This window comes from Curcuma longa, chromosome 1, assembly GCF_044706935.1.
Source record: "Curcuma longa cultivar G26 ecotype Majalengka, Jawa Barat chromosome 1, ITB_CL_G26_1.1, whole genome shotgun sequence".
Classification (NCBI taxonomy): Eukaryota; Viridiplantae; Streptophyta; class Magnoliopsida; order Zingiberales; family Zingiberaceae; genus Curcuma; species Curcuma longa.
Window position 1 is genome coordinate 20,915,164 of NC_133861.1, and position 15,359 is coordinate 20,930,522.

Consider the following 15,359-nt stretch of genomic DNA (forward strand, 5'->3'; position numbering starts at 1 on the left):
TTCTTTCTGTTCATTAACCTTTTAATTATATTATCTTCAAAGCAAAGTATCCAGATCTAATCTCCCGTTATATTTTCCTATTTTATTTTATAGCTAGATTTATCAAAATAAAAATTTGATAGTCATTAAAATTTAGTCGAAACGACACAGAAGATCAGATATATCCAGCCACAAAATCTTATCTAAAATTTAATTTTATATTATCTTTTACTTGATTATATTTAATTTTCTTAATATGTAGTTTAATCATTTATTTAGAAGTTTATACATTATTTTTTTTCTTTTAATATTTAATTAAATTTCAATTGAATCTTATTATTATTATTATTATTTAAAAAATCTTATTAGTCTTCTTCTACTCGCTCCGTGACGACTACTCTCAGTTATTTAGGCGAGAGAAAGCGAATCGGAGGATAACCAGAGAATATTCCGCCACCCAATCCGCCCAATTATTACATGGGAGAAAAGCGAGAGGTGGCGGCCGCGGCGGAGGAGCAGGCGGCGGTGGCCACGGTGGCGAAGCCCAGCTGCTACTCCTTGGTCTTCAAGCTCCCTGCCGGTGGCGGCAACCATATGGCGTCGAGGGAGGGTCGAGAGCCGGCGGAAGAGGAGCTCTTCGTGCCGCCGCTCAATTTCGCGATGGTCGATTGTGGTCTCTACCGATCCGGCTTCCCGGACACTGCCAACTTCAGCTTTTTGAAGACGCTCAGCCTTCGCTCCGTCCTGTGCGCCCTCTTTTCTCGCTTTGTTTTTCTCGATTTTTAAGGTCTATTGGGGTAATGAAACGTGGATCGAGGGTTTTGATCGAATGCAAAAAGAAATGGGCGTTTTTTGGTAGGTGCCTCTGCCCGGAGCCGTACCCGAAGGCGAACTTGGAGTTCCTTGAGCAGAATGGAATTAGGCTGTTCCAGTTCGGGATTGATGGTCGCAAGGTACATTTTTACCTCCACATCTCAAAGGGGTTTTCTGAACTGATGTATGCTTGAATCGTTATTCATTACCAATATCTTTTAAATTGTGTTTATCTTCATTTGCATTTCCTGACCCTCTACTGCTCTAATTACATGTTTGAATGTCCATTTGGATCTAGTTGATACTTGTTTGTGTTTTCTTCTCCTCCAACTCTCTGCATATCCATGCCATATTTCAAGATTTTAGTTAACCTTTTCACTCTTGATAATTTAATGGATAGAAAAGTTCTTGTAGAACAAACAGGGATTGATGTTCAACCGAGGGTTACCCTATTGTCATACCGCTTCTCGATTTGTCTCCTACAAATTTATCTCTCCTGTTTCTTTTTGGCCTCATCAACACTTTAAAACTTGATATTGTCATCTTTTGTTCATCCCTGTGAATTTTCTTGAGAATATTTTGAATAAATGTATAAACTTGAGCATGACTAGCTGTCCCATTTCTGAACTCAAGTTTTTTCGTTTCATAAACAGAAGCTAAGAATCTTAGCACGTTTGTTTCATGCTATACAATTAGAAAGTGAGATTGTGAGCTACTTGTAACTGGTAACTGGACTGTTTTCCAGGATAAACATGGTATATAATTATGGCATTATTTTTTTCCCTTCAAAAACAAAAATTCTGTTTTGCAACTTGTTTCTCTTAAGTTAACTCTGGATGGTTGAACTCTTAAATTTTTAATTTGCAAGATCACTTAATTACTGCATGGTGGCTAGCTTTTGTTCCACTGTGTTTTTAATTTATATATTCTGATCTGTGAATTATTAAAAACAATTGATCAATGAACACCCTGTTGGAGAAAAATCATACTGTTGCTAGTTTGAGAGGTTAATTAGTAATTCATTTTTCAGTGAATAATACAGGCTAACTGATGTAACAGGCTCTTTGACTATCACATGCACATGGAATATATGACAAGAAACGAGTAACTTGTGTGTGTTTTTTTCCCTTATTTCAAGAAGGAAGATTTTGTGTATGCATCCAATGACAAGTAGATCTAGGGATCTCCAGGTTATCTTGTTGCAATATAAACATCTATAAGACAGATGTATTATTGAACAGTGGCTTGCTTTTTTTCTTCATGAAAGTGATTGCTGAGTGGTAATTGTTGCATAACCTAAAACGCTATCAGGTGCTGGAAGATGATACAGATGTTGCAAATTTATTCTATCTATTGATGTAAGAAAATGCTAGTCTCTTTCTCACATGTTGCTTTTCCTTGTTAATTTTTATTCGAAAGTAGTTCCAAAATTTTTCATTATGGAGGATGACTTATCCCAGAAAATACTGCATATTATTTAAAAATTTTCGAATTTCTCATGAATATAGTAGAGTTCATGAACAATCAATGGCCCAATAACGGTTGACATTGCTGTATGTTGTTTCACCATTCTAACTTTCATATGTATATCAGATTATCAGCCTGATTACCTTTTGAATTTTCATCCTTGGGCATTTTACTATAAGCTTTTTTGATAGGAACCTTTCGTCAACATCCCCGAAGATACCATTACTGAGGCCCTGAAAGTAGTTCTCGGTATGCCATTCTCTTGATCGTTGATGCGAGATTCAATAATACTCTTATTTCATATGTTCTTGAATTCTAATTTAAATTGCAGATGTTCGCAATCACCCTTTGCTTATCCATTGCAAACGTGGGAAGGTGAAATCTCCTACTGTTACAAAATGGTCTATCATTATTTTCATTTACATAAAGCTCAACACTCTCACTTGCAAATTGTGTACTTGTTCAGCATCGAACTGGTTGTTTGGTAGGATGCCTGAGAAAACTTCAGCATTGGTGTCTCACTTCAATTTTCGACGAGTACCAACGATTTGCTGCTGCAAAAACCAGAGTCACCGATCTAAGGTTCATAGAACGTTTTGACACTGCTAGCCTGAGGTATCTGTCAGCTTCGTTCTCGAGTTAGAAAGACTAGCTTTTCCCACGAGGATCATATCGAAGAATAAGTGAGAAAAAAAATATGCATTCCTACAGCAGTAATGGTTTAGAGGATCCCTTATTATGTGTGCCAAGCTGCTAATTATCTAAGATTTATGATGACTACTTCAGTTCATTCTTAGTTTACATTTGCTCGTCATTTCTTGTTTGAGGAACTGGAAGTGTTTCAGCTGTGCTTGTCATAAATTGCAGTTATATTTGCCCGATTGAAGTTCACAAAGCCATTGATATAGTGTGAATCTTCTAACAGTTAGTATCATGAAAATACAATCAAGGAATAACTCAAGCAGAAAGATTAGGTCTCATGTAATATTTCTAATCGACAAGAATGCACTGATCGATCAACGTATATAGCACTGGATCTTGTATTACTCGAATTTTGTTGTTTCACTAAAAAAGTCTTTACTTTTCTTTTTCTGGAATGAAAGGATACATTCACTGCTTCAATCAGAAACTGCTGAAGCATTATTTAGTTTTACAGTTACTGGATAAATAGATCTACCTCTGCTAATGCATCTTCATGGTGGTAACATGCTCCTCCAATTTCAACTGCCTAACGAGCTGCAATCTCCTCAATCACTGAAATGATTTGGCTGATGGTTTCGAATTTGCGTCTTTCCTTCAGAAGTGTTTTGGCACAATCCAGGGCACGGTGCTCGCAGAATGCCCGCCGGCTCTTATCAGCAATCGACTCAAAATCTTCAACATGAGCTACTCCAACAATTCTCCTGCATCCCCAAGGAAAAGTAACGTCAGCAAGAGCAAAAGCAGAGCAGGGTTTCAAAGTTATAGCTAATTTTCTGCTGTGAGTTAAAGGAGAATTGGGCAACTGAGTGTGTTCCTTTTTGCCACTAGTATTCAATTTTCACATGGAACACAATAATCTTTAGGGTGTAAAGAATCGTGAGACATCAGATTCTAAAGAATTAAAATTACTGAAGAAAAAACAATCATCTTTAGGGTGTAAAAAATACCCTTATTTTTTACATACCAATTTATTTGAAGATAGATAAAAAGATGAATACTTTAGAGTCTTGCAGTGCAAGTATCATGTTAACTGTCTTGGAAAAACATTTTGTTAAACATATCTATAATTCTTACTTAGCTTAAATACTTGATGGATTTGTACACTAAATAGTTGTTTACTCAATTCTCAATAATACCAATGCAGTCAATTCATTATCTAGAGTTACACATTGTTTTCTATAAAACTATGAAAACTATCATTTCGCTAGTTCAGATAAATTTTAAAGACTGTTAAACTAATATTTTGAGCTTATCGCGTAATGCAATGGACTATCTAGTCAAATCCTAAAAATAGACATACATCTGTTAAAATCCACAATAAAAATGTACCTTATCATCTTGGCAGCACCAAATCCAATAGAATCATGAAATAAATCAGTCATGTACTTCTTCTGAGCAAGGAGTTGCAATTCAGGTCTGTTATAGATATCTGCAAGATATGCCTCACCATGCCCATCAATGTTCTCATTCCAGAGAGAGACAAACTTCTGGCGAAAAAGATCCCAAGTTTCTTCTATCGTCTTCAGAATCCACCTCTTATATGCCTGCAAGAACGATATTTGTTGAAAGAAAAAAAAACAATCTTAGTAAATGATAGGCCAATACTTTAGTTACAATCTTATCTGAGTAGCACAATGAGCAGCCCACAAGGCTGGAAGAAAATTGAAGTATCAGTTAAACCAGATAAAGTAAGGCAATGTTGGGAGGGATGACACAGAGAGTGTCAATGTGCTTTCACATGGTTTCATACATATAATGAACACCTTGTCGAATAGTCACCTTGGTTTCATACATATAATGCCCGATTAATTTTGAAGGTAGATGGCTTTCCACTATGATTTGTCTAATGAGTAAATCTGGAGCACAGCTTATGCACACTTAAAAGCTGACATCTAAGATATTCATCCCATTTGGTTCTTTTATTGCTCCTTTGAGTGCTTTACTACTGTACCACACTCGTGGGGGTAGGCATATTCTGAGAAAATTTCTACAAAAACAAGAACAATTCATACTACATGGAAATAAAAACTCCAGCAGGAAGAGCCAAATGCATAACTCAAATATGGACAGTTTTCTGGGGTTTTTTGTCCCTCCTTTTGCAATTTTTAGTGATTCCAAAACAACTAATTAACTGAAAAGTTTCCAGAATGCTTCCAAACTCAAAGGCATTATTGTTAACTCATTCATTACCTCGCGGTCATCGTCTTTATTAGCATGCCCATCTTGAGAAAAGAAAGCCAAAATCAAGTTTCCCAAAAAAGCTCCTATATCATATCCCATAGGTCCATAAACTGCAAATTCAGCATCAATGACTTGTGTAGAATCATTTGTCACCATGACAGAACCAGTGTGAAGATCTCCATGAATCATAGCTTGTGCTCTCTCACAGAACCTACAAATTTACTTGTATTTAATACAATACTTAGTAGACTAAATTAAACAACAGAGTGACAAATATGAATGTTGGGGATATATGGTACATGGATTTCAATCCAGCTACTTCGATTTTTAAGGTGTCATCCTCTCGAATTGCCTCAGCATCATGGTCAAGGTAAGGTGAAGTCCAACGGTTATACTGAGCCACCTTATATGGATCTGAAAAAACAACTTGCTCTGTGAGCCTGCATAGCTCATTCCCACAAAATTCTGCCACTGCAAAACAACAATTGAAGAGATTGTCAACAAATAAAAGTGGAAATTGAGAAATCTTAAAGACACAGAAGTAAGAAATAGTTATGGTCATGTGATCTTCTATCATACCAGATGAAATGAATCTATTGGGAAAATTGCATTTTTAATTGGACTTTGGAAAAAAATGGTTGGAATCCAATTTGTGCTCGACTCACTTCCATGAGCTAAATGGAGCATGAAAATAGTCACATTATCAATTCGAAGTTAGAAAAGGAAAAACAGGCAAGGGAAGACCTTCAAAATATGAAAATTTGAGAGTGCACATGTTTCTAGATGTATAAGCACATTTTGTTGCAGTTGAAGAAACTAGACAATATGATTGAAATAACAAAATATTTCTACTAATCTGAAATCATCACATTGGATGTACCTGCTTTTCTGTGCTCTAGTGTAGAATGGTAAAGAAGCGATGTGAAGAAAAGTGTTCTTGCCATAAAGTCCGACATGTGTAGAGCAAGCAATGGATATTCTATTCCAGCAATTAACCCTTTCCGCAAAATAATGTGTGGAGGTTCCAAGTAGCGCATAGCAATTATGGACATTGGTCTGTCAAAATGGTAAACTTCTGGTACATGATATGGACACAGGCGGCCATGTTCTTTCAAGGCTAACATCTCAAAATAGGTACGCTCCTTTGTCATAGGCCACGAAATACCAATGCTGCGAACATAAGGAAGAGCCTGTGTCACCAACCAAATTAGATGAGATTTTGAGGTTATCTTAAATTCAGCTACAAAAACATATAGTAGATGAGACATCCTTTACAAGATAAAGTATGGATAATCAGAAAAACAGGAGGAGGTTAAGGATGTAATATCAAGATTCCCTCAAAAATATATGTATACAATTAGAAACTGTAAAATGAATTGAATGCCTTGCAGACAATTCTCACAAGTGAATTTGTCCTGGGCATATAGGCCCAGAGCTGAATAGCACGATGGAAGAACTTTGCTTCTATTTCAGCTAAACCTATGCTTTGGTCTTTTCTAGAGAAGAAAATGATTAAGCAACTATTATTGAACATCAACATCCACATCAGTTTATGAACTCATTTCACAGGATCACTTTCCAAGTTCAATCAACAGCAAGTTTTAATCATTCGATGGAATGTGAAACCTTTTCGATCACAAAGTTCACCTAGAATTAGACCATATAGAAGGAAAAAGGAGTAAGTCAAGCCTAAAACTATTAGGGCTGTAAATGACTAGACATTCATGATCAAACTTGATGTTCGACTTGGTAATAAATTATTTATATTCATTCAATATACACAAGGTTAATTAAATGAATAAACTTGAACAACTATTAAACTAAATGAATAAGTTTGAACACATATGTGTTTAATTCGTTAATGTTCACGAACAGATATTGTGAATTGTTCGTGAACAATATTCATGAACAATGTCCACAAATAAAACTTGTGAACCATATTCATCAACAATCTCTTATCACACTTGTAAGTAAATAAAAAATTCTCAAAACAAATAAACAAGCTTGTAATATCAAGTTCACTAGTCAACCAAACGAGTTTAAAAAATATAAATTTCAACCAATCAAACAAACTCAAATTAAGAGTTCGATAACATAACCAAGCTCATGTCAAGGTCAAACCAAACTGAAAAAAAAAAAAATGAACAACCGTTTCAATAAACAACTTCGTTCATTTTAGACTTAGCTCTCATTATCTTACTCGTTTACAGCCCTAAAAACGGCACACGAAAAAAAAATTATGTCCACACTACCCAGACTTGGATTTGCTAAATATGAGAAAGAAAAGGTCCCCTAAATCGCTTTAATCGAAATTACCTGCTTGAGGACGAAGGATCCGCCTGGGCCGGAGACGATGTAGACGAAGTTGAGATTGCCGTCGCCGACTTCTTTGACGCTGAGGCCCTCCAACTGCTCGCCCAACTGGGCGCGAAGGGCGGGTGTGCCCTCGATGTACTCCACCACGGCTTCTACGTCCAGAGGCCGGAACCCATCGTCCGCCGCCGCCGCCGCCATAGCTTTGACTCCGAAGAAGAAGATGCCTTAAAAAAAAAAGAAGAGGCGGCCGTGGACAAGAAGTGATTCGCTTCGTCAACAATTGGCAATGACGCTGGATCCCGATGGAATACCCAATGACCAAGCGGGTACGTTCAATACAGAGTGTCAATTTATCCGAAGGTGTGAAATAGTCCTAGGACGGGATCGTAATTTAATACCGACAACGATTGAAAACCAATAATAATAATAATAATAATAATAAATCTTACAAAGAATATTTTGTATTTATTCTATTTTACTTTTTTTTTTATTGGGGATCGATTCTGAGATTATTTTTATTAAGGACCATTGTTTTTTTGTAAATGTTCTAAGAAGACTTCTTTTCTAAAAATACTAAAAACATCCTATATTTTTTAAATATTCACTGGTATAAGAAATAATTATTTAAAAAAATAATAATCAAAGAGGTCTTAACCTACACCTCTTATTTATCAAAATAACCACTTAATTATTAGATCAAATAACTACAATTATCTAAAAATACAGAATGAGTTATATATAATTGACAAGTCTAGCTAATAAAAAGAGTCTTAATTATATATATATCTAAAATATGATCATGAGCTGCAAAGTATTTATTGCCATCCGTTTTTATTTAAATTTTATTAAACCTTAATAATATCTAATTTAATGGTTCATTATATTATTATTATTATTTAATGTTATTTTAAATTTATATACTATTTTACTATAAAAAAAATAGTTCAATGTTATAGAATTTTAGGGAAAAAAATATTTTTAAAATAGTGCAATCTTTTATGGGCTGGCACTTGGCGGGCGTGGGAAGGTGTTGGCAACCAAGGATTGGTGGTGGTGATCGAATTTTGTATAAAATTAATTAATTATCCTAAAAATAAATAAATAAATATATATATATATTAAAGTATTTTAAAATAATAATAATAAATACCCATTTAAAATTATTTTTCACAAATTTAATAAATTTCAAATTTACTTTATTTATATATAATTTATAATCACAATTTGGAAATAATAATATCTATAAAAACATCTATTAAAATATTAATATCACATAAAGAATTTTCAACTCTAAACCCAAATCCTAGACTCCTCTGGCATTATGACATTCTTTAATCAAATCGAAATTATGTCATAGATATGAAGTTTATTATTCTTTATTTAGTTATATAAATCTACTAAACTTATTAAAAGTTGACATTAAGTTTCTAAATGACGACTTTAGTGTCGATCAGATAATTATAATATTTTAATTAATTGATTTATATACTGCATGACATATTTTTTTTAATGAAGTTTGAATTCAATTCGAGATGGATATTTTAAAAATTAATTATTAAATATGCAGGTGAATCAAGTCTATCTAATAAAAAACAGGTGTGTTGTTAGCGTTCCTGTACGTGATTAAGAAAAAAAGGTCTCGTTATTAACGAGACTGCATGATTAACGAGGTCTGCGCGCCACCCTGGTCTTCTTCTAGCTAATGATCACTTGAACTCTTCTTCAACAAATAAGTTAGAATCCATGATTTCAACGATCCTATCAGGAAATAAACTATAAATAAATCGACCGTTCTTAAATAAATTTGATGTTCAATTTAGTAAGAATTTATTTATGTTCATTTAATACATACAAGATCAATTAAATGAACAAACTTAAATAATATATTAAATTAAATGAACAAAAATGAATACATATGTATTCTGACGGAGATAAATATTGATTACTTCAGCTTCGTCGAGATTTGACCCTTATCCACTTTAACAAATCTACTCCATATAAATAATATTTCTAAACTATATTCATCAATAAAATTTTAATCATTATCCTAATAAATAAAATTTTTTAAAATGAATAAATAAATTTATATTATTAAAATTAATTATCAATCAAATAAATTTAAAATATAAATATTTTAAATAATCAAACAGACATCTAAACAAACCAAAACTTATTTAAAAAATTAAATTAAATTTAAATAATTATTTTAATAGTTTAATTTATTTTAAATTTGACTCAATTATTTTTATTAAATAAATTTGAATATTATAAAATGTAACTCAATTAATCCATATGTAATTTTTTGTTCCTGACCAAAATTATACGCTTAAAATCGGACGGGAAGTATGCATGTATTATTAGTTGACTAGTGTTAAGGGCTGTTATTTTGACCAGTGTATGCGGATGCGGATGAAGCTCGTTAAATGTGCTAAATTATAGCGACTCGTGATCGACAAGTTCGTGGCCATTTGACTCCATAAATCGCAGCCAACTACTCTTGCAGTTCCACATGCTGCTGATCATCCAGCTGCCCAACGAAATAAAGCAAACCTGTCACCTCAACTAAAGACAAAACCCAACATTCATTGTTCATCGGTGCCTGGCACATCTCTCCACCATCTGCCCCTGCCCCATCTCCGGTGCCAATTTCCAGTTGTGGAGCTACGTGGGGACCTTCCCTGCCATGCATGCCTCATGGCACCATTCTTCCAATATATAGTGTTGTGCCCAAGGAGAGGGACACTTCAAAACTACTGCTCCCTGTTCTGTTCTGCTCTGTTCTGTTCTGCTCTGCTCTGTGCTGCTCTGGTGGAGCTCACGCGAGGCCTATGAGTCTCCCATTAATGATGGTGGCACTCGTCCATCATTTGGCGAGGAAGCTGCTTAATTCACTCTCTGTGATCGTCGCTAATTATTAAAACCCGTGAACTGCGTGGCCCTCGGCACCTGCCCCCATCGCATCATTAATCATTTGTGGGCTCTCTGATATATTCCACAGCCGGGTCTCCAATTAATTGTGCAGCATTATGGTCGATGATCAGCTTCCTTTTCCATTATTTGCTCCATGAATGCCCTGTCGTAGTACAGGGGAAGCTTTTCCTCGAACCCTCTGCCTCCTTTTGATGGAGTTCATCGATACTAATGAGATACTAATGAGATAGAAGATGTTGAACTCCATTGTTAATTGTCAACCCTCCTCGTCCACCACCTCCATCTCCCATTTTCCATCCTCTTCGCATGCAAACTGACAAAAGCAGACAGCTGACACCTTCGACTCCTTTGCCTTCGTGTCTGTCTCCTTTCCCGCCTCCCTTTTCTCTCTCTGTAAGCGCAGTCGACGAGGCAGAGTAAAGTTGCAGAGCAGCTGTAGAAACGCGAGCATTGTTGAGGTAATTAACACCATGGCTCGCTTTACTGCAGGGGAATGTCGAACGAAGACGAAGAGCATGCGATGGATTAAATGACTTGAGATTTTAACGGCGAATTTTAATTTAATAGGCGAGTTATTTAGATTATAGTTCAGAAGATGAATTTCTTTTTTATATGAATTTATTTAAAAAATTTCACTCGTTTTCAATAGATAGTCAAACTTTTTGAAATTTGAGCACTTTATTATTATTAATTAATTAAGCCTCAGAAAAATTGATGCGTTTGCTTCCTCGTCTATCCATGGCGGAGAGATGGAGATGGAAGGCAAGTGGACTGCATTTAAGATCCATTAATAGACATATAAAGTTGATTAATAAACCTTAATGCTCTCCGAATCCCTCGTCTGCGAAGGTCTCCCTCGCGCTGCCATTGTTTCTCTTGACAGGCGGCGCCGCCCATGAGTCGCACGAGCTCTCGCCGCTGAAGCAGGACCCGATCACTCCGCTGGGACTCGGCGGCGATGACCGGAAGCAGAAGGCAGGGGAGGAACGCTTGCGCTTGTGGCTAATCGTGATGGTTTCTGAAAGGATTAGCTGATAGCACTCTTCCACTTTTTCCTGAAGAACGTTTGGAATGTGAGAAGATGAGATCGAGTCGAGAGGCAGGGGAGAAAGATAAAAATCTCACCTTTGGGGCGTTGAGGAGGGAAATGAGATGGTGGGTCTCTTGGACCTCCGCCGCCGTGGCGGCTCCGTCGACCGCGGATCGTGCCGCCTCCAGCAGCGACGCCGCTGCCCACACCGACGCCGGATATCGAACCCATCTCCGATCTTTGATAGATAAACCAAGCATTTAGGAAATGGTTGCTTGAATGCAAAGCTTGGATTTTGATGATTACCGACCTGCTATTACGGATAGAAGACTCGCTTCGCACCTCCTCACCAGCGCGCGAATGTGGGCGATGCCGCCACCGCTGGAGCCGGTTTCGGCTTTTTTAGGGTTTGAGAAGAGGCGGTGGAGAAGATGGTGGACGAAGGAGAGGGGAGTGACGGAATTCATCCTCCAGCCGAGAGCGGAGAGCACTAGAAGCTCCATCCGCTGGATCGTCTTCGGCTCGAACAAGAATCCGCCGTCCTCCGGCGGATCCAGCAGCTGGAGGTCGACCAGGAGCGGCACGCACATCTCCTCCACCTTCGCCGCCAGCGAGAGGCACGCTACGGCCGCGAGCCGCCCCATCCACGGCCTGTTGTCGCGGAGATGCAGGGCCTCGCTCCGCGTGGCGCAGGGGAGGAAGCACCTGTCGAGGTAGTTGACTGCGAGCAGCGCTGTGAGGGCGGAGAATCCGTGCCTCGTGGCAGCCCGCACAATCCACTCCACCGCCGCCTTCCTCACCGACGGGAGATACGAGTCGGCGCCGTCGGGAAAACCTTCTAGCACAAAGTCCCCTTCTTTAAACGAGAGAGAACAGAGCAACTCCGCCCACTCTTCCTGCTCCGCCTCCACCGCCGGGAGAAAGAGGTGCTTGGATTCACCATCCGCCGCCGGTGGTTCCCCATGCTCCTCCTCCCACAACAAGTTCTCTTCTTGGCAATAAAGATGATCCAAAAGATCGAAAAGAGCCATTTTTTTTCCTTCTACCGAATTAGAGAAAGATGGAACACTCGATTGATCATCCTACAAATCTAGAGAAGAGAGTAAAACAAACCAGAGAAAAAAAGAAGAATGCTCTTTTGCATCCTTCCTGCTCTCTCTCTCTCTGTTCTATTTTTGTTTCTTTAATCCAGAATCACTGCCGCTGCCTTCTTCTTTCCATCTTCTTCTCCATGCGGTGGGAGGTTGGCAGAAGGCCTGCCTGCCATGAAATGGAGGAAGAAGCAGATTTTAATTGGCGGAGTTTAGGGATTTTTTCTAATTTTTCGATTTACTTGTTATATATATATATATATATTTCTTTTTCATATGCTAATTTATTAACTATTTTACAGTCTTGCTTTTGGCTTCATGTGTTTAATTTCAAGGGCACTTTTGTGATAAAAGAACAAATAATTTTTTTGGCATTGTTCTACTATTTAAGGAGGGCAGCGGCTTGAACTCCAGGGCCCCGGGTAGTATTTGATCTGTTGAATATCTAAATTATCATCTTTAAAATTAATTAAATCGTAAAAATTAAATATCTAAATTAATAAAAAAAATAAAAAGCCAACAGCTCACATTTGAGTTGCCAATTGTTTTTAATAATCGAGGTTTAGATTAAAGTATGAATTTACTTAAAACTAAATTAATTAATTTAACATGAATTTTAAAATTAAATGTATCCATAAACTAATATATCTTGAACTAATTGTATAGATTAAACTAAATTACAACAAGATAAAAAAGCAATATAAATATATATTTTCATTCATGGCCTAATGAGATTTAGGTGTTTTAAAATGAGCCTATCGTTCATTCATGGTATCAAAAATTTATCAATGTTTGTGGAGCAGACTTTACGATTATCTGTGAGGAGATAAATTAAGAAATTACAATTGGTCACTGTGGAGAGGGCATTACCTCGGTTTTGTCGAGATTCGATCCTTGTCCATTTTAACAAATCTATTCCGTCGTAATCAACTCAACTATATCCAATTGTTGCTTAATATATATCCTCAAACTATTTAGTAGAAAACCCTTCTCTATTTCACCATGATACTTCATCTTTATAATGTTGATATAGGAAAAGAGCATGTCCGCACGAGTTAGCATAGTTGGTATCTACATGAATATTTATCACAACGAGACTTGGAGCCAATTCTCCATTGCCTTAGGGCAAAAATTCTCCATGATTTATTCTATTTTAAAGTATGTGGAGCCATTTGAAGGGGTTGCCAAAGGTGATGACATTCTATGACGATGAATTAATTATGAAGATCGACTATGTAATTGGATTAATTATCACCTCTAAATTTAATTAATTGAAAATCTAGATTATTAAATGAATAAATATAGAAAGGAGCGATCACAATACTTTCATATCAATAATACTATATTAAATTTTAACATGGTTTAAATAACTTTATTTATGAATGTAAACTAAATCGATGTATTAAATATAATAATAAAAAAGGAGATAAAATATTCTTTAAATTGTAATAAAAGTATGAGCTTTTTGTTTTATGAAAATAAAAAGGGCACTTTTTATTTTTGCACTAGCCTTTTGTTATATTTTTGCCTTGGCTCCGTTCATCACATAGTTTTCCATAATTACAATTATCTCTAATTGGTAGGTGGATTAACTCTTCTTACTACCAAATCCCAACGTTTACAACTAGAAAGTTACCCAAAAAGGCAAAAAAAAAAAAAAAAAAAACTATCTCCGTTAATTTTAGTATATACGGTATTTTCCACATCATACTCTGTAACCATGTATCTGCTGGCTATGAGCCGCCGCTCTACTCCTCGCCGTCGTCGCTCTCCGGCTCCGGCTCCCGATTCAGGTCCGGACTCTTGTACCTCCGCTTCTCCCCTTTCCGACCCCCTCGACTTTCCTTCCGCCCTCCGAGCGCCGCGGCGGCGGCGCTGCCCAGCTGCAGCGCGTCCACCTTGGCGCCGACCTCCGCCGCCCTCTTCCTTATCGACGCCGCCGACATCGCAGCCGCGCCCGCCACGTCGTCGTCGGACACATCCTCGGGGAAGTTGAGGCGGGCGGCGCGGCCGCGGAGGTAGAGCAGCGCGGTGTCGTAGGCCTTCGCGGCGGCCACCGGCGTGCAGTAGCTCCCTAGCCATATCCTCGACCGCTTGTTCGGCTCCCGGATCTCCGCCACCCATTTCCCCCACTTCCGCATCCGTATCCCTCGGTACCGGTGGTGCTCCTTCATCGGCGTCACCGCCTCCGCCGGCGGACCTTCAATTATCGATCGCATACTCGGCGTCGCCTGAGGTAACTATCTAGCGCGGTGGGCGGCGCTGGTTTATCTGGTGGCAGATATAGGACGGAGGAGAGGAAGACGACAAAACCCGCGCGTTAAGATTCGTGAAGCTGTCGCGATGGGTGAGGTGTCGACGCGAGGGCGGCGACAGCAGCCGCCGCCACGTGGCTCGGCCGACAAGGAAGGCGGTGCGACGCAACCATTGACAGGCGCTCTCGTAATTGTTTTTTTTTTCTTAAAAAGCATTTTTTTCCCTCGTGGCGTGGTCGCAAGGGAACCGCCGATACGGACGGACAGATGTAGATGGCTGAGTGAATCCAACGGCTACGAGAGGAGGCAAGTTAAAGAATCATGCCGCCGTCCGTATGTCGGTAGCGCCGACCTGTCTAACATTTTTGAGGTCATGCACCAATCAGATTGCGGTGAAAATTTGAGTAAGTTTTGAGCTTTTTAAAAATTTTAAATTTAACATGAATTCAAAATGTTCGCAAATTGATTTTATAAATTAAATTATAATTAAAATTTAACAAATAGTGAAGTTTTTTAGGCTTCTAGCTTTAATATTAAGAATATCTAAAATTAATGAATTTTATCGATGATATCTAAATTATAGTCTATGCCCTC

The 15,359-nt window shown here is 37.8% G+C and overlaps 4 protein-coding genes across 4 annotated transcripts; 1 reads left to right on the forward strand and 3 right to left on the reverse strand.

The window, feature by feature from the left end:
* Positions 1-391: 391 nt before the first annotated feature.
* On the forward strand, positions 392-3,138 carry LOC141828558 (inositol diphosphatase DSP1-like). Its single transcript, XM_074716011.1, has 5 exons — positions 392-725; positions 839-932; positions 2,451-2,508; positions 2,591-2,634; positions 2,726-3,138. The coding sequence occupies exons 1-5, from the start codon at positions 457-459 to the stop codon at positions 2,900-2,902; spliced, it is 642 nt and encodes a 213-aa protein (XP_074572112.1). The 5' UTR covers positions 392-456; the 3' UTR covers positions 2,903-3,138.
* A 130-nt stretch (positions 3,139-3,268) lies between these two features.
* Positions 3,269-7,680, reverse strand: LOC141828550 (methylthioribose kinase 1-like). Its single transcript, XM_074715999.1, has 6 exons — positions 7,459-7,680; positions 6,023-6,332; positions 5,442-5,613; positions 5,152-5,353; positions 4,291-4,505; positions 3,269-3,662 (listed from the first exon to the last, which is right to left on the reverse strand). Exons 1-6 carry the CDS (start codon positions 7,654-7,656, stop codon positions 3,488-3,490), a joined length of 1,272 nt encoding a protein of 423 aa, XP_074572100.1. The 5' UTR covers positions 7,657-7,680; the 3' UTR covers positions 3,269-3,487.
* Positions 7,681-11,099: 3,419 nt separating this feature from the next.
* LOC141837921 (cyclin-D3-2-like) lies at positions 11,100-12,720 on the reverse strand. The gene is made up of 3 exons (XM_074725287.1): positions 11,730-12,720; positions 11,515-11,657; positions 11,100-11,444 (listed from the first exon to the last, which is right to left on the reverse strand). Exons 1-3 carry the CDS (start codon positions 12,448-12,450, stop codon positions 11,208-11,210), a joined length of 1,101 nt encoding a protein of 366 aa, XP_074581388.1. The 5' UTR covers positions 12,451-12,720; the 3' UTR covers positions 11,100-11,207.
* A 1,356-nt stretch (positions 12,721-14,076) lies between these two features.
* Positions 14,077-14,751, reverse strand: LOC141831699 (ethylene-responsive transcription factor ERF008-like). The gene has a single exon (XM_074719111.1). It carries the CDS (start codon positions 14,727-14,729, stop codon positions 14,259-14,261), a length of 471 nt encoding a protein of 156 aa, XP_074575212.1. The 5' UTR covers positions 14,730-14,751; the 3' UTR covers positions 14,077-14,258.
* Between the last annotated feature and the right edge of the window lie 608 nt (positions 14,752-15,359).